The sequence below is a fragment of the Theropithecus gelada genome, chromosome 17, assembly GCF_003255815.1.
Source record: "Theropithecus gelada isolate Dixy chromosome 17, Tgel_1.0, whole genome shotgun sequence".
Taxonomy (NCBI): Eukaryota; Metazoa; Chordata; class Mammalia; order Primates; family Cercopithecidae; genus Theropithecus; species Theropithecus gelada.
The window spans coordinates 73,412,529-73,431,072 of NC_037685.1; the positions used below are offsets into that span (position 1 = coordinate 73,412,529).

Here is an 18,544-nt window from a genome sequence, read left to right on the forward strand (position 1 = left end):
TACAAAGGGTCAAAGACTTTAATAATTCTTTAGCTGGGTAAAATATTTGTGTATAAAGGGCAAACAGGAAGAAGAAATAAAAGCAATTTTCTTTTCCTTTAATCTTCATTAAAATTATCAGTTAAAGTCTAATACAATACCTTGGAGAGGAAAGACAGAAAAACGGATTATATTGTACAGGGTTAAAAACAAGTTTTTAGAATGTACATTCTCTAGCCAAAAATTTTGTATGAAAAAAATTTCATAAAGTTAAGTAAGACCTATATGTTGACATTACTAAAAACTATTAAATGCTTAATTGCCATGGATGTGTTAAGTACCCTGTAAAATTTTTTATAGCTTGATATCAATACATTTTAAAGGCTACAGGGATAGCCAGTATTTAATAATTTTAGTATGTTTTGGCCGGGTGCGATGGCTCACACCTGTAATCCCAGCACTTTGGGAGGCTGAGGTGGGCGGATCACGAGGTCAGGAGATCGAGACCATCCTGGTTAACACAGTGAAACCCCATCTCTACTAAAAATACAAAAAATTAGCCGGGTGTGGTGGCAGGCGCCTGTAGTCCCAGCTAGTTGGGAGGCTGAGGCAGGAGAATGGCGTGAACCTGGGAGGTGGAGGTTGCAGTGAGCTGAGATCACGCCACTGCACTCCAGCCTGGGAAACAGAGTGAGACTCTGTCTCAAAATAATAATAATAATAATAATAATTTTAGTATATTTTATTTTTGAATTTTTGAAAAATTATCTGTGAATGATAAACTATAGATGTTAACTGTTATGAACCAGGAAATTTCCTAGCCAGTAGACCTTACAATTTTTGGATAGGGTCCACCTTATAGGAACCTTAACAACTGTACAGTGTTACTTACTGTTATTATTTTAAATTAGGATTTAGCTGCAGTTTCTTTGGAACTTCCAGATCTTCTGAATTCACTCCACTTCTGCAGTCTAAATGAAAATGAAATTATTTGTATGAAGAATATAAATAAACCATCAGATATAAGCAGTGATCCTCTAAATCAGGTAACTTTTGTAGATAATTTCTAATGAGATTTTTAGGGCAAATTTTACTATATTTGATAAAGATGATTAAACTTTTAAATGCTTGGATGACATTTATTTTTTTTAAATGGTGTCTCCAGAAAATATGATTCATAAGAAATCTAACTCATGAAGCATTGACATCCCTGAAGGATACAGTAATTTTGATCGTATCTTATATTTTGCAGCTGTGAAGTTCCGTAGATGGTATGCAAGTACATGCTATTTTTTTCTGAAAATTTATTATTTTCGGATTTCTTGAATTACTTATACCTTTGTATAAGCTATAGTGACTTTTCCCTATTATGGCCAATTTCAGATTTATACACGTTATGCTATATGTTTTAGAGAATGTACTTAAGTTCATTTTCTGGTTTAAAAAATTCCATGTAAAGTGGACATCTGATGTGTTCTTTATAAATAAAAATGTTACCATTTCTTATAGGTGGTTAGTTTTATAATATTCAGCATTTAGTTCTTTACCAAGTATGATTTTGTTGATAATGCATCAGAGAAAATGCTTTGCATTCTAAGAGGTAAGACATATACAATTGAACCAGAAAGTTTAAAATTTGGATTACTTACTTTCGTTTTAAAAAAACTGCTGTGTTCTTTATAAGGTCTGCCAATAAAACTAGAACTGCTTGCCTCATTTCCTTAATTATGTTCTTTATTCATATTTACTTTGCTTTATTGGCTAGGTTATAAGAGGTGATAAGCTATTATATTTGATTTCTAGTTTTTTTGAATAAATCATTTCATCAGTATTTACTTGAAAAAATAGTATGAGGGGGAAAAGCTGGTGACTTGTATTTTTAAAGCTATAAACATTGTAAGTTGTAATACTAGGGAAATTTAAATAAAAGGAGTGGACTTTTAAAAATTGTGATAGGAAGGAAGATAGCATCATACTTGAAACTACAGGAAAATGGGATTGAAAATAAAAGAAAATAGAACTTGGTTGCTGCCCCCAAACAGTTTGTAATACAGTTAGTGAGACAGGTGAATGATTCAGGAGAATCACAGGAATGTACAGTAATACAGGAAAACAGAATTGCTCAAAGGAATGGATAGATAGTAAGTTTTATAACATTTCAGGAGACTAGGTAGAATTTGAATACCTGGATAAAAGAAGATGGGAGAAAAGACTGGAAAGTGAAAAATGTAGAAAAAGAATAAAGAAATAAACATAAAACGAAGGAGCTTTTCAGGATGCATGAATTTCTTGTTTGTTTTTCCTCTGAGATTGTCTTATATCTATGCTTTACTTCATGATGTTTTGTATTTGAAATTAAAATTGTTTTTATTATCTTTTATCTTTCCCAAGAGCCATCCTTCTGGAATGCTTTGTGTCATGAGAGTGTCACCTACATCACCAAAACTTAGGATTGATTTTATCTTTAGTCTCCTAAGTAAATATGCTACTGGTATAAGGTACACCTTGGACACATTCTTGCATCAGAAGCACCAACTTGAGACCACTGATGAAGATGATGATGATACTAACCAGTCTGTGTCATCCATAGAGGATGACTTTGTCACTGCTTTTGAGCACTTAGAAGAGGAAGAGACTTCAAAGCCGTATAATGATGGTTTGTTTTTCATTAGACTTTTTCCTAAAATAGGGAATTAAAATTTTTCAGTTCTGAAAATTTTAAGGCAGACTTGTTCAATTGAAATTTATGTTGAGATTTGATTCAATTTAAACCTTTTAACTTTTTTTCTGATTACCTGAGGAAATTCCTTATGATTTTTAAGTTCACTGTAATCTGGTTTTCAGTTGTGCTTATTTCAGGTTTTATTTAGTTGGTGCTGTTCACGCAGTGATTACATCAAGTGTCTGAAACATTCCTAGGTTCAAATTTTGGAAGAGTTAGCTGGGAGAGTCTCCACGGTAATTTTTCTAACATGCGTGACAGCATACAGAACATCCCATAGACCAGGTATCCCTAGACATAGAGTAAACTGAAATTATTTTATAAAAAGTATATTTACTTTCAAATGTTACTTGGGTGAATCTTTGTGTTAAACAACATAGTTTAGAAACACATAAATATTATATGTTTAAAGTCAGTTTATTCCATGGATATAAATTAATTTCCAAAAAGTTTTTTCAAGAATAATGGCACCATTTCATTCTTTTCCTATAGGAATGAACATTACTGCGCTAAGGAACCAGTGTGATGCTGCTTCCCAGACAGTTACTGGTCATCATTTAGAAACCCATGATTTAAAGATTCTCATTAGCTCTGGACAGCAGAAGTCATTGGCTAAACCCTCAACTTCCTCAGTGAATGTCCTGGGACCTAAAGAACTACCTTCTGTGAAAACTTCAGTCACAACATCCATTTCAGAGCCTTGGACCCAAAGGAGTTTCTATAGGTCATCTAATGCTTCAGATAAAGATAGTGATTTACAGAAAACATTTTTTTCGTCTTCTCCTGCCTACTCATCTGAATCAGAATGTTCAAGTCCAAGTCCTGTTATTTTCTTGGATGAAGAGGGATATCAAAAAAGCTTAAAAGCAAAACTTGAGCTGCCTAAAATTCCTGTGATGAAAGATGATATAGAGGATTCAGACTCAGAAGTAAGTGAATTTTTTGATAGTTTTGATCAGTTTGATGAACTAGAACAAACTTTAGAGACTTACCTGTTTAATAAAGATCCTGTCATAGGGAAGTCATCACAGAAGAAAGGGCACAAACATGGAAAATCATGTATGAATCCTCAAAAATTCAAGTTTGATCGTCCAGCTCTCCCAGCTAATGTTAGAAAGCCAACTCCTCGTAAACCGGAATCTCCATATGGTAACCTGTGTGATGCTCCGGATTCTCCTCGCCCAGTGAAGGCCTCGGGGGAAGATAGTGGTTTATTTAGTCCTATTCGATCCTCTGCTTTTAGTCCTCTTGGAGGCTGTACTCCAGCTGAATGTGTTTGCCAAACAGATATTGGTGGAGATAGGATTCACGAAAATCTTGATTCTATTTATTACACCTATGAAGATTATGCAAATAACGTATCATGTGAAGTACTAGGCTCAGTTCTTCGTACTCAGCACACTAATGCCCTATCAAATATTATCAGTATTAAACATGGAGAAAATAAAACTGTAACTTTTAAGCATGGAAACCTTGATCAAAAAAATAAATCTAAAAATAAATCCTTAATGATTAAAGATAGCATTCAAAAATTTGCAGCAGATCTTGTGGAAAAAAGTTTTGGCAGTGCGTTTAAAGACTTACAGAAAGGAGTCTCTTCATGTACCAATGCGTTGTGCCACTTAGCCATCAAATTGACATCATCTGTTTTTCAGATGGCATTTAATGAGCTGAGAAGGCAGCGTGCATTTTCACTAAAAGAACGTGCCATTAGTGGCCTGGCTAACTTTTTGGTGAGTGAAGCTTTATCAAATGCCTTAAAAGATTTACAGTATGTAAAGAAGCAGATATTCACAAACACAGTTGCTAGGTTTGCTGCAGATCTTGCTGAAGAGCTTGTTTTTGAAGGCATCATGGAAGTGTGTCAGTTTTCGTATCCTCAAACGCCTGCATCTCCACGGTGTGGGTCATTTGACTTTGAAGACAAAGTAGTGAAGTCATATGCAAAAGATTTGTCTGAATCTGTAATACAGGAAGCGTTCATTGAGCTATCACAAGTTGATGTGACCTTTACAACAAAGGCAGCAGTTAGTGTCTCTACGGATAATATCAAGTATGTGAGTGCAGAAAGTGTAGTGCCATCAACACAGGCTGTCACGTTTTCCCCTTCTTTTCACAATCAAGCAATTATGGTGACAAAACCAGTGCAGGAATATAAAAAGGAATACACAGTGCAGCAGGCCTTGTTTTGTACTTCTGGAATTGTTACTTCTATACCAGTGCCCTTGGCAGGAAGTGCCCTTCTCCCATATCATATTTCATCTACTGCATGTCAGGCAAAGGCTCATCTGTCATCTGATGATAGTAATTCAAGTGGTGATTCTACCCAAGTGCATATTGCCACAAAAAACAGAGAAGAAAAAGCAGCTTGTCTCAGAAATATTTGTTTACCTTCAGAACACAGTCCAGGTAACCAGAATGATTTTAAACCAACTAATGATCTTGAAATGCAGAGTTCCTCAAAATTACCAAGTGATCCTGCAATTATTAGCAACTTTTCTGCAGCAATGGTGCATACGATAGTAAATGAAACTTTAGAGTCAATGACATCATTGGAAGTTACAAAAATGGTTGATGAACGTACAGATTATTTAACTAAATCAATAAAGGGGAAAACCCCTCCATTTTCCCACTGTGGTCAGGCAGTGCTGCAGTGCAGTGAAGCTAGTAGCAATAAGGACATGTTTGCTGACCAGTTATCTAAATCTATTATTAAACATTCCATAGATAAGAGCAAATCAATGATCCCAAATATAGATAAAAATGCAGTATACAAGGAAAGCTTGCCTGTTTCTGGAGAAGAATCACAGTTGACACCAGAAAAGTCTCCCAAATTTCCTGGCTCTCACAATCACTTAACTCACTGCTCACTTTCAGCTGGAAAGGATTGTGTTCCAGAATGTAAAGTTTCTATGGTTCATGGATCCTCCCTAGAGACACTACCATCTTGTCCAGCTGTGACAGGTCAGAAATCTGACTTGAAGGAACCTGCTAAGGATCAACCACTGAAAAAGCATAACTTGAATAATACGTCACTTGAGTCTTTGTCTTTTGGACAGGAAAACCCCTTTCCTCATTCACATACTTTCTCATCTACAGCACTTACCTGTGTAGATGGTTTGCATGTGGAAGATAAACAGAAAGTCAGAGACGGAAATGTAATACCTGATACTCCTCCATCAACTCCTCTAGTACCATCCCAGGCTAGTTCTGAATGGGATATCAAGAAATTAACAAAAAAGCTCAAAGGAGAATTAGCCAAAGAGTTTGCACCTGCTACACCACCTTCTACTCCACACAACTCATCTGTTGGTAGTTTGTCTGAGAATGAACAAAATACTATAGAAAAAGAAGAGTTCATGTTGAAACTCATGCGATCTCTTTCTGAAGAAGTTGAGAGTAGTGAAAATGGAGAGCTCCCTGAAGTGGATGTGAAGTCAGAGCACTCAGGGAAGAAGGTTCAGTTTGCAGAAGCATTAGCTACACACATCCTTTCTCTTGCAACTGAAATGGCAGCTTCCCATTTAGATAATAAAATAATTCAAGAACCCAAGGTTAAAAGCCCTTGCTTAAATGTGCAAAGTCAAAGAAGTGTGTCACCTACTTTCTTAAACCCCTCAGATGAAAATTTGAAAACATTGTGCAGTTTTGCAGGTGATCTGGCAGCAGAAGTCATTACAGAAGCTGAGAAAATAGCAAAAGTTCGAAGTTGTATGCTTTTCAAGCAAAAGAAGAACAGATGTTATGCTGATGGTGACCAAGATTATAAAGTAGAAGAGAAGTTGGATATAGAGGCTGTAGCGCACCCAAGAGAAGTGGATCCGTTTATTCTTTCATTACCACCAAGTTCTTGTATGTCAGGTCTGACGTATAAGTATCCCAGCTGTGAAAGTGTGACAGATGAATATGCAGGTCACATTATTCAGATACTAAAACAAGAAGGTGGTAATATTGAGTTGATAATGGATCAGTATGCCAATAGACTTGCCTACCGATCTGTTAAATCAGGATTACAGGAAGCAGCTAAGACAACCAAAGTGCAGTGCAATTCAAGAATGTTCCCTGTGCCAAGTTCACAAGTGAAAACAAACGAACTGTTAATGTTTTCAAATAAAGAGCACCACCAAGAAGCAGACAAAAAAAGACAAAGTAAAAGAAATGAAGATTACTTTTGTAAAAATCAAACTTGCGAAAGGACCCTGGATCCATGTAGAAATGAGTGCTCTGAACTGTATAGTTTTTCAGCCTCTTTCGTTCACAGCATAACAAAAGATGCTAAAGAAGAGCTGACAGCCTCTCTAGTTGGCCTACCAAAATCCTCAACAGATTCTTGCTTGTTCGAAAAATCCGGATGTGAAGGAGGTAAAGAGTGTCATGTTAAGCCAGAATTGCCTAAGTCTCTTCAGCCTTCCTCGCCAAGTCACAGATTTTACCACAGCACTGGCAGTTTAAATGGATATGGTTGTGGAGACAATATTGTTCAAGCTGTAGAACAGTATGCCAAAAAAGTAGTGGATGACACTCTAGAGCTAACTCTAGGATCTACAGTGTTACGAGTGTCTGAGACCACAAAATCAGCAGACAGGGCCACTTATGCAGAAAAGTTGTCACCTCTTACAGGTCAAGCTTGCAGATATTGTGACCTTAAAGAACTCCACAATTGCACTGGAAATTCATCTCAGAACTTTTTCAGACAGGGTTCTCTCGCCAGTAGTAAGCCAGCTTCTAATCCAAAATTTAGCAGCCACTATCAGAAATCTAGGATTTTTCATCTCAATGTCCCTCAGATTCATGTTAATCTTGATAAGAAGGCAGCGCTTGCTGAGAAGATAGTTGCTGAAGCCATTGAAAAAGCTGAGCAAGAGGTGAGCAGTGTCAGCCTGGCAGCCGACAGTGGGATCGGACAGGAGGGTGCCAGCTTTGCTGAAAGCCTTGCCACAGAAATCATGACAGCAGCTGTCACAAATGTTGGGCATGTTGTTAGCAGGTAAGTTTCACATTTCCTTTGGTTGTTAATGATAAATGAAAAAGTTAAATGTGATCCTATATGTCTTAGGTCCTGCTCATAAAGGAATGATTATTTTTAACCCTACATAAACAAAAATTTTCCCTATTGCATTTATGTATTGTTTCACATCCTACACATGACTTTTATATATTTTGGTCCCCTGATCCCTTTTGAGGGAAGGTGTTATCCATTTACAGAGCTGGAAAATGAGAGTTGGAGAAAATAATCACCTTATCCAAGTTCATAGAACTATGAAGTAGGTAAAGTTGAATTAAATAAATAGCTAGAGAATTTTATATAGTAGTCCCCCCTTATTCTCAATTTTGCTTTCCTCAGTCTGAAAATATTAAATGGAAAATTCCAGAAATGAACGATTCATAAGTTTTAAGTTGCATGTTCTGAGTAGCATGATGAAATCTCACACCGTCTCGGGATGTGAATGACCCCTTTGTCCAGTTTATCCACACTGCATGTGCTGTTCACCTGTTAGTCACTTAGAAGGTATCTCAGTTATCAGATCCACAAACCTGGTATGTACAGGGCTTGATGCTATCTGCAGTTTCAGACGTCCACTGGGTATCTTAGATCATATCCCCCAGGGATAAGGGGGGACTATCCTATAGTAAATGTAGAATATTACCATATTAATTTACTATTCTGAGACTAAATTTTTGTATACCTTTCTTCATCACAAGGGTAAGTTTTCTTATAAAGACCATGGTTTAATCAAACTGCTCTGAGGAAGAAAGCGAAAATTCTTTACGTACTTACACCATTTCTCTTGATTAGTTCACAATCTAAGGGGACAGTTCTTTCTGGTAGTCCTACAGTGTCCTGTTTTCAGTAGTTATCTCTTGTGCTTAGTGATTCTTTTTTTTTTTTTTTTTTTTTTTTTGAGATGGAGTCTCACACTTGTTGCCCAGGCTGGAGTGTAGTGGCACAATCTCAGCTCACTGCAACCTTTGCCTCCCAGGTTCAAGCGATTCTTGTGCCTCAGCCTCCCTAGTAGCTGAGATTACAGTCACCCACCACCACGCCCAGCTCATTTTTATATTTTTAGTAGAGACAGGGTTTCACCAAGTTGGCCAGGCTGGTCTCAAACTCCTGACCTCAGGTGATCTGCCCACTTCAGCTTCCCAAAGTGCTGGGATCACAGGCGTGAGCCACTGTAGCCAGCCATGCTCAGTGATTCTTTAATAACAACTTAGAGTTTTTCACTTTAAACCTTCTTTGTCCCTGAGAAGGTATCAGGACCAAATTGTGTTATTAGTTGATAGGATGATATTTGTAAGTCCTGCTGGAAAGAGAAAATGCTTTAAGTTGAGGTGGAATTTAATTGAGTCACATGATATTCCAGATTTTTGAGTAGCTTCTGTCAAAGCCATGACATGGTCTGCCTCTTTTCTTATCCATCTTAAAATAGGGAGATCCAGCTTGACCAGGATTCTTGAATCCAGTTGCTTCATAGCATCTACTTGAGATGAGAGATGCTGTAGGTTTCTGGTGAATTAGGAGAGGTCTCTATTTGCCCTAATCAGGCAGCCTTCTTTCTACTAGACCAAGGGTTGGCAAACTACAGTCTGTGGGCCAAATGTGGCCTACTGGTGGTTTTTGTATGGATTGCAAGCTACGAACAGATTTCATGTGTTTTTTTTTTTAATGGTTGAAAAAAAATCAAATGATATTTTGTGACGTGGAAATTATATGAAATTCAAATTTCAGTATTTATAAATAAAGTTTTATTGGGACACAACCATGCTCATTCAATTACATATTTCTGTGGCTGCCTTTGTGCTATAATGGCAGAGTTGAGTAGTTGGGACAGAGGCTGTATGACCAGCAGTACCTATGTACTTCCTGTCTGACCTGTATTAGTTCATTTTCACACTGCTATAAAGATACTCCCTGGGACTGAGTAATTTATAAACAAAGGAGGTTTAATTGACTCACAGTTCTGCATGACTGGGAAAACCTCGGGAGACTTACAGTCATGGCACAAGGCAAAGGGGAAGCAAGTACCTTCTTCACAAGGCAGCAGGAGAGAGAGGGGGATGCTGCCAGACACTTAAAACCATCAGCTCTCATGAGAATTCCCTCACGGTCATGACAGCAGCATGGAGGAGGCTGCCCTCCTGATCCAATCACCTCCCACTAGGTCCATCCCTGGGGGTTACAATTTGAGATGCGATTTGCGTGGGGACACAGAGCCAAACCATATCATGCCCCTTATAGAAAACAGTTGTGAACCTCTGTCCTAGATCCACATTTTCTTGTTCACTACATACCAATTCCTAGTATGATGATAAACATAATAAATGGTTAATAAATATTCTCATGAATAGGTAATAAGGCCTTTTAACAATTGAAAGAATTTTCCTCTTACAGGTTGCTTCAGGCTATTTTACTTTTTACTTCTCAGTCCAGTCCTCTCTGCCCTATGGCCCCATCCCCCTTTCCTCCCAGCCTCACGGGAGGAAAAGAGACTGTCCTCTGAAGTTTTTCAGACATCACTCTCAGGGGCTAGCAAATGCCTTTCTCATTGGTTTTCTCAGTAATTTCCACTTTTCCTTCTTAGAGTTGGGTGAGTAGATAGGCCCGTAAAGTTCTTCCTTGTAAGCTAGTGCTGCCCACTTTCAGCTTTTTATTAAGGCTGGAATAATTCTTTTCCTGCTTCTCTTTTTAATAATTGTGCTAGGGTTCTGTAAGTACTGACTAAGGGAAGTTGACTCTAGTGTGTAGAGTTTACTGTTTAACATTTTTTATTTCTAAAGTTAAATTTGTCTTTCAAGCTTGAAAAGAGATTCACTCAGATGGATTATTCTTTAGGGGTATTATTTGGGCTTTTTCACTTGATGTCCCTTTTTTGTTTGATTCATGAACATGACCATAAATATTTCACAAACTATAATGAACAGAGAAGTGGCGTGTGAATGCAAGTGAGAAATTATGTGATAGTACATTTTTATTTATTTTTGTTTGTTGTTTCGTTGTTTGTAGAGATGAGATCTCACTATGTTGCTCAGGCTGATCTTGAACTCCTGAGCTCAAGCAGTCATCCCGCCCTAGCTTCCCAAAGTGCTGAGTTTACAAGCATGAGCCACGTGCCTGGCTGGTAGTGCATTTTTAGCCAACAAAACGATTATATTCTGAGCTATCATTCCGAGCCAGTATAACCTCATGGTCATTAAAAACTCTTCTCTGGATCTCATCCTTTGGGTCATTTCAGCCAAAAACCATGAGAATGTGGCACATATTAGGAACAGTATTCAAAAAAACCAAAGTAGTAATAATCTATTATGGTTCAGAACTATAATGTGCCTATGCTTGAAACGCTCAGTATCATTCTGTATCTTACAAAATTAGAATATCTGAAAAAATGGGGGGCAATTCAGGGGCTATTCTGGGGATAGCACTGTGATACAGAAGTAAGTAAAATAGGCAAAAATCTGCATTCTCTTGGCGCTTATGTTATAGTGGAATAAGACAATAGGTAAGTAAAATATATAGTATGACACATAGTGATAAGTGCTTTGGGGGAAAAATAAAGCAAGGTAGGGAGTTAGGGATTAGAGAGTGCCGGTGGTGACAGTGGCGGTGGCCGTTAGGGCTGGTTTACAGTTTTGAATAGGTAGCAGGGGAAGCAATACTGGCAAAGTAATATTTGAGCCAAAAACCAAAGGCGAAGTGAGAATAAGTCATGTGGGAGTCACAGAGAACAGATTTCCAGGCATAGGGGTGGGACTGTGCATGTTTGGGAAACAACAGAGAGGCTTGTGTTGCTGAAGTGGGAGGAGTGGACCAGGGAGAACAGTAGGAGTTCAGATGGATGTTATAAGAGGGGACAGGCAGTATGTTTTAAGGATTTGGGCTCTTATTTGTATTGGTGGGAAGCCATTGGAAGGTTTTGATCAGAAGACTGACATTTTTTCTTTTTATGAAAACATCACTTTGGACTACTTTGTTGAACATAAAATGGGGCATAAAGTGGGGCAATTAAAATAGTTGAGCAGTGAATGGACTTTCTTGTGGTGATGGAATAAAAGTATAAATGCCTCTTATTGAGAAAAATGAAAGGGGTCATATATGATCTGTGCTCAAAATCTTGGAGAGATTTGATTAGTTTGAATACAGGTTTGATTGACAATACTAGAATTTCTTGAACTACTTTTTTGTTCTTAAAGCCAGAAAGAGACTCCTTTAATATAAATAAAAGTACTGTTTTACAAAGTAGATGATAAACTTAGGAACTTGTACTCCCCGTAGTATCTCAGTTGAAAAATGAACTGCTTTGAATAGAATTTAGAGAAATAATGCCCTAGGGATAGATCCACCGGAGATTAAGTTATGGCTGTTGGTGGGTACCTCAGTTATCTCTGAAATTAATACTCTATCCTATAGTCTCTTTATTGGCAGACTCAAATAAAGGATTACACGAGCCACTGGTCTGACTCTGAATACCATTTCTTGTTTTTATCATCTTTATCATCAAATTGATAGTCTTGTAAGTTCAGTATCTGGGATGCTTTCAGTTTGATTTTGTTTTCTTTTTTTCCTCTTTTTAGTTCAAAAGAAATAGAAGACTTTCAGTCAGCCGAGTCTGTCGGTAGCCAGCAGATGAACCTCAGTATTGGTGATGACAGCACTGGTAGCTGGTCTAATTTAAGTTTTGAAGATGAACACCAAGATGAAAGCAGCAGTTTTCATCATCTCAGTGAAAGGTAATTACACTTTTGCATATAATTGTGTAATTTCGGTCCTCAGATCTCAGAAGTGAGCTATAAATTTACATTATTATTTTAAAATTCTAAATTTGAAAATATACTATTACTTTCAACATGTATTTTATTATTCACAATGTATTTCTAATTGTTTTTAATACTTATTTAATACAGTAAGTAGCCCAGCTAATTTTATTTGGGTGTGCCAATAGTTGATTTGAAAAAAATATTGCATACATTTACTTTATTCCTTTTAAGCTTCTCCCGAACTTTTTATGAACTTCTGAGGAAAATATTTTTTTCACTTTAAAAAGCGTCCTTTTTTTTCTTTAAAGAACAAGAAAAAAGTTATCTGTAAAAGGCATCAAAATAACCCTATAATTTTCCTGATACTAGTTGAAATAGTATCTTTTTGGTGGGGTGAGAGTCTTTACTTGTCCTGCTGTTAGGAACAAAATGACCTGGAACACTTATACTTGAATGATTGAAAATACGTAAGTCAAAGCCATTATAAAAATACGATTTTGTGTAGCACAAGGCACTTATCTCATATATAACTTTTCTTAGTTAACTTTGTTCATAACAGTGGTGTTTGAAATATTTTGTTAATTATGAGACAGTTGTTTCTTATAGTCTTAACCTCTACCTAAAGGCCTTTCTGACCTATAAAATTCTATAACTCTTTATCCACATTAACTGATAACTAGAAATAATAGATACCATTTGTAGCGGAATCGTGAGGGAGGAAAGGGTTTTCAGCATACTGCTAGTTTCTGACATGTGTGGAAAGGACCTGTGAACCATCAGTTGAACTTAGCCCCTGGAAATGGCAAACAAGGTGTGGGAGGGAAGGCGACTCTTGGAAGAGGGAATGAGGTAGCATAAGGAAAGGAAATGGCTTTTCACCTGATAGAACACTTAATCTCGGAGAGTTTTGTTTGATGCTTGGATGAACCTGGAAATATTAATATTTTGTAAAATATATTTCATAGTTTATTATGGTACTATATATACCATCAATATTTTTTAAAATCTAGGTCCAAAAAGACAGTGTTTAAAACTAGTAGAAACAAGTGGGGGCAATGTCACAAATCACGATTTGGCCATTTTCCATAACTTTATCTAGAAAAGGATACTAATTTAGTTTCTTCTCTCATTTTGAGAAACACAGGCTTCTAGGATTTCAGTGGGGTTGACAGTGTTGACAGGAAATCCTGGCGTTAAAATGGGAGACTGAGGTGTGGGTAGAGGCTAGCAGCATTAAGAGGACTTGTAGTCAGTTGAACAACTCTGTGCTGAATGTTATCTAATTTGATGAGAAAAAAGGAATCATCTTACCAGTTTCTGTCCTTAGTTCTGTCCTCCTTAGCATTATTTATTAATGATGTGGAATACCCATTTGTGGGTGATTCAACACAGGCTGAAAAAAGAATCCCATGAACAGAACAAAGGTTAAAAAGACCAAATCAGGCTGAGGTTAAAATAATTATGTTTAACATGGATAAATGCATTTAAGCTCAGAAAATTAATGATTAATATTTGAACTTAAGTGGGGAGCAAACCTGGCTTAATGGCATTTTGTCAGAAAAAGACCTGTGTTTCCATTGACCACAGTTGTAACGTGACTTAATGTAATGCTGCATGGCATTAAGGTTCTGGCACAGAGAAAAAGATCGCGGGGCTCATCCAGGATTGGTGGTATGCTTGTTGCATATACAGTTTCCAGGGTCTCACCTCTAGAGATGAAGATTTATGAAGTCAGTGGAGGGTCCTGAGAATCTGCATGCTTGATAAGCAGGTACTGGACCACTGCAGTACTTATACCACTGGCTGGAGTACTCCTGTGCTAGACATAGGAAATATGAAAAGACATAAAAGAAAATGATGGAAGCAGGGTAGTGTTTCAAGAGTGAAGCAGGAAAACTCTTAAATTTTTTTAATGTTGGGTTAATACAGGGTGATCATACTTCCCACTTAGGATAGTTTGGCTTACTTCTGCTGTTCTGTTGTAATTATTAATGGTGAGGCCTTTCATTTAAAAAAGTGTCCTGGTTAGATGAAAAATGTATACAGTCATCTAGTTAGAAGTGGCTTTTTATGAAGAATGACTTCAAATACCCATTTGGAGGCACAAAGAGGGAGGGGGATAAGATTAGAGAGAATTTGAATTTTTGGTCTTTACTTCGTTTAGCTGTTTTTGTTTTAATATTTATGTAATAGGTAGGTGATGGATTTTTATTATTAAGTGGAAGAATCGTTATGATGGGTAAAATTTTATATATTTTTTTCTTTGCTATAATCTTTCTATTAATAGAAATAGAGTGTTTGAGATGACTAATTTTCTTTTTCTCCTTGGCTCACAGCTGTCTGTCCATTCTTTATTTGTATATTTTCTTATTTTTAGTTTATCTGACAATGAACTACATGGGTTTGAACAGTTTTATAATAGAGCTATATTTGTTTGAACATATGTTAAAAAGACCCTGCTCAGTTTTAATTTTTACTCTCTAATACATTATGATTTGTGACAGTTTGATCATGTTAGAGTGAATATAACTATGCAAATTATTTGAGATTGCTTGGAAGTTTTTTAGAACTTGAAGTAATCACCTTTTTTTGGTAACCATATCAGCATTTACTGATGTACATGAAATGATTTTATGTTTACTTTTTTAGAACCAAAATTTTGGTTTGTATAAATATTACTTTTTATAATTGCCTAGCCTAATATTGGGAAAAATAGCTGCTTATCACTGCCAACTAATGTGCTTACTAATGTTTAATAATTAGAAATGATTAGAATTTTTAAATTGCATGCTGAGGGTTTTAATCTGAAAATTTGAATTTAATTTTATTTCTGAACATGGTTGCTTTTTTTAAAAATTGCTTTGCTGCAGTTTTAGAAAATAGTTGCTTTCTTCTTCAGTGGATTAGGTAGTATAAGACGTTATCTGTATGTGGTATTTGTGACTGACCAACTAGACAAGTGTAATGCTTGATTTAGTCTTGGCTATTCTAGCTGTATTCTGAAGAAAATGTTTGTTATTTGCCACCTACTTGGAGGTGAATTATACATACTGAATTATACATAATATATGAAACGAAGATCATTGACATAATAGTATTTTAAAATCTGAAACATGTTTTGCCCAAATAGTTAGAAAAGGTCTGTTTGGGACTATGTCTTAGAGCCTTCCGCCTCATCTCCCCCGACATCCCCTCACCCAAACCTGTCACTGCTTTGCACTATCTAAAGACCTGAGAGAATGTTAACCTGTTTTTTTTTAACTTTATCCAAATTGAAAGGTATTGGCATTTCACAAATTAGAGTTCAAGATTGGTCTTAAGACATTAACTTTCCTGTGAAACTTATTAATTCATGCGTTCATTTGCTGTCCTAAAAGCCATTCTGTTAATCTGTAAAATACAAGTTTAGATAATTTTCATGATCTATTGAGAAGAAAGAAAAAACTCCCAAATCTCTGAACTTGTCAGGCCCCGTTTAGAGTAGCAGTGATGGTCTCTCTCCACTCTGGATGCTCCCCTTCATTGTGACAGCTTCAGAACATCTGCAGTTATCAAGGACAGAAGCTGTTCCAAGGAAAACAAAGGTCTTTTCTACTATTCATTTTCTAGTTCAGCTCTGTTCTTTTCTTCCTCTGGCAGTAATGGTAACAGCAGTAGCTGGAGCAGTCTTGGTTTAGAAGGAGATTTGTATGAGGACAATTTATCCTTTCCAACATCAGACAGGTTGGTCCAGTCTAGAAACTTAAAAACTGATGAGTCTGTCACCACTAATGCATGATGTCATTTTCTTCAAAGAATGTGGGTTACAATGCCAGTATATATCAACCTGCTTTTCTCCTGTATTTTGACATGATTCTGCTTGATGAATTCACATCTAATGAAAAAATTCAACTATGCTAAGATATGACTGACATCTAATTGCAAAATGTGTCACTGTTATGCATGTGTTGCTCTGCTTGCTATTTTTCATTCTACCAATTATTTCATTCAAAAGAGCTTGCTTCCTACAGGATTTCTGTTGGGTTTTTTTGTTATGTTTTTTTTTTTGTATGTGATTTTATTTTATGTATAAGAAAAGTATAAGTAAAAAGTGTTTTTACTGTATTAAAAAATATATAAATTGCATCAGCTAAACCATTAACAAATTATTCCTGGCATTTTGTGAGATTCAAATGCTATATTAAATTAGTAGACTATTTCAACTTTAAATGATTTTAAATTGAATAATATTATGAAATTACATGGCACTTATATATATCATGGTAAGGTAGGATTTCTTGGTTTTAATAACTTTAGGGATCATTTGCAATTCAGATTTTAACATGAAATGATGTGAGAAGCAAAGCTTCCTTTTTTAATTGTCATTTCTCCCCTTTCTAAATGTCACATGTCATATTGTAACATTCATTACCACATTTTTTAAGAATTTGTTTTGATACCATTATTAATTAAAGTTTTTTTTGTAACTACTTCTGCTATTTTATTCATAAGTGATGGACCAGATGATAAAGATGAAGAGCATGAGGATGAAGTAGAAGGTAATTTGATTTGTTTTTCAAAGTGTTGGCATGTCTTTTGTGTAAGGTTTCCTAGAAGAGTCTTTATGCATTTTTGTCAGATAGGCTCTAGGTTATTTGTGTAAAACATTATAAATCAGGGTATTTTTGAACTAATTTTGTTTGTCCACTTTTAGATCCTTCGCTGAGTAGTTTTATTTGATTGCTACACTAATGAAATTGTCATTGGTGTAAAGAAATACTGGGCAGGCACAGTGGCTCACGCCTATATTCCCAGCATTTTGGATGGCTGAGGTGGGTGGATTGCTTGAGGCCAGGAGTTCAAGACCGGCCTGGCCAACATGGTGAAACCCCATCTCTACTGAAAATACAAAAATTAGCTGGGCATGGTGGTGGGTGCCTGTCATCCCAGCTATTCGAGAGGCTGAGGCACAGGATTCGCTTGAACCTGGGAGGCAGAGGTTCCAGTGAACTGAGATCATGCCACTGCACTCCAGCCTGGGTGACAGAGCCAGAGACTCTGACTCAAAAAAAAAAAGAAAAAAAGAAAAAAGAAAGGAATACTTCATGAGAATTATTTGATTATTTGAGATAAATTAATTATAATCTCTCCACATAATTATTTTCAAAATATAAAAGCTAAAATTCTTACTCATAAGATAATTTATTTTAACTATGGCATATTATTTTCCTTCCAAACTGGTAACTTGTAGAACTAGGGTTTCATGTTAAACTTAGGTGAGTCAGTAATATTTTTACTTATCTTGTTTAAAAGATATTTCTAAGTTAATTTCTTCCCTCCCCCAGTTCCAGTGCTTCACTCACACATATACATATTTGAAGAAAATATTCAGATCCTTCCTTAATGAACATAGTTCCAAGTATGTCAGTACTAGATATCATTGGCCACAGTTTTGGATCATGGTTTGTAATCCTTAATTCATATGTTAAAATATCTGAGTTTATTCATCTGAGTGAATTTAGAAACTTTACTTTGAAGCTGAGTTTTCATTATATTCAGATGGTTGTTGAATTTTTTTCTAAAAGTCTAATTTTTTCTTAATTTTGAAAATACCAATAATGTCTTCTATAAAGTGGCACTTATAAAAGTATTTGTACTCTTTGAGATACTTGTTTTTGAACTAGTGATGTTTTAAAAATTGCTTCTCTAGAAGCAGGCAAACAGAAAATAGCTAAAAAGAATTTCTCGAAATTTACTTTATGACACCTGAATTTTAAATAAGTTTAACACCTTGTTTAGGGAAGTCACATCCCAATTTTTAAGCTGCAATCTTTAGACTTAAGATTACTATTTTTTTAGTTTTAATGTCTCTGTAAGTCGACATTCTTTATATAGGGCTTCTAGAAGTCAGTTTTTCTCATCAGATACAAAGTCGAGATGGGGCAATATTTTTAGTGTTACTGATATTTGATATTGATATTCCCTACTGCAATATTTGTTTCATTCTTTTTCAATAAAAAAGTGTTGACTTTGTTTATAAAAGTTCTATGCCTTTTCTCAAGTAACACCTGTGAACAGTTATTCTAAAGGCTACACATGGTATAAATGCAT

General features: G+C 36.0%; 1 protein-coding gene across 1 annotated transcript in view; it reads left to right on the plus strand.

The window, feature by feature from the left end:
* Positions 1-18,544, plus strand: part of AKAP11 (A-kinase anchoring protein 11) — a 51,956-nt gene that overhangs the window by 25,492 nt on the left and 7,920 nt on the right. Inside the window, exons 5-10 of the mRNA XM_025364560.1 lie at positions 891-1,025; positions 2,371-2,635; positions 3,194-7,688; positions 12,272-12,427; positions 16,094-16,177; positions 16,946-16,992. Coding sequence (XP_025220345.1) covers positions 891-1,025; positions 2,371-2,635; positions 3,194-7,688; positions 12,272-12,427; positions 16,094-16,177; positions 16,946-16,992 — 5,182 coding nt within the window. The remainder of the gene's footprint in view (positions 1-890; positions 1,026-2,370; positions 2,636-3,193; positions 7,689-12,271; positions 12,428-16,093; positions 16,178-16,945; positions 16,993-18,544) is intronic.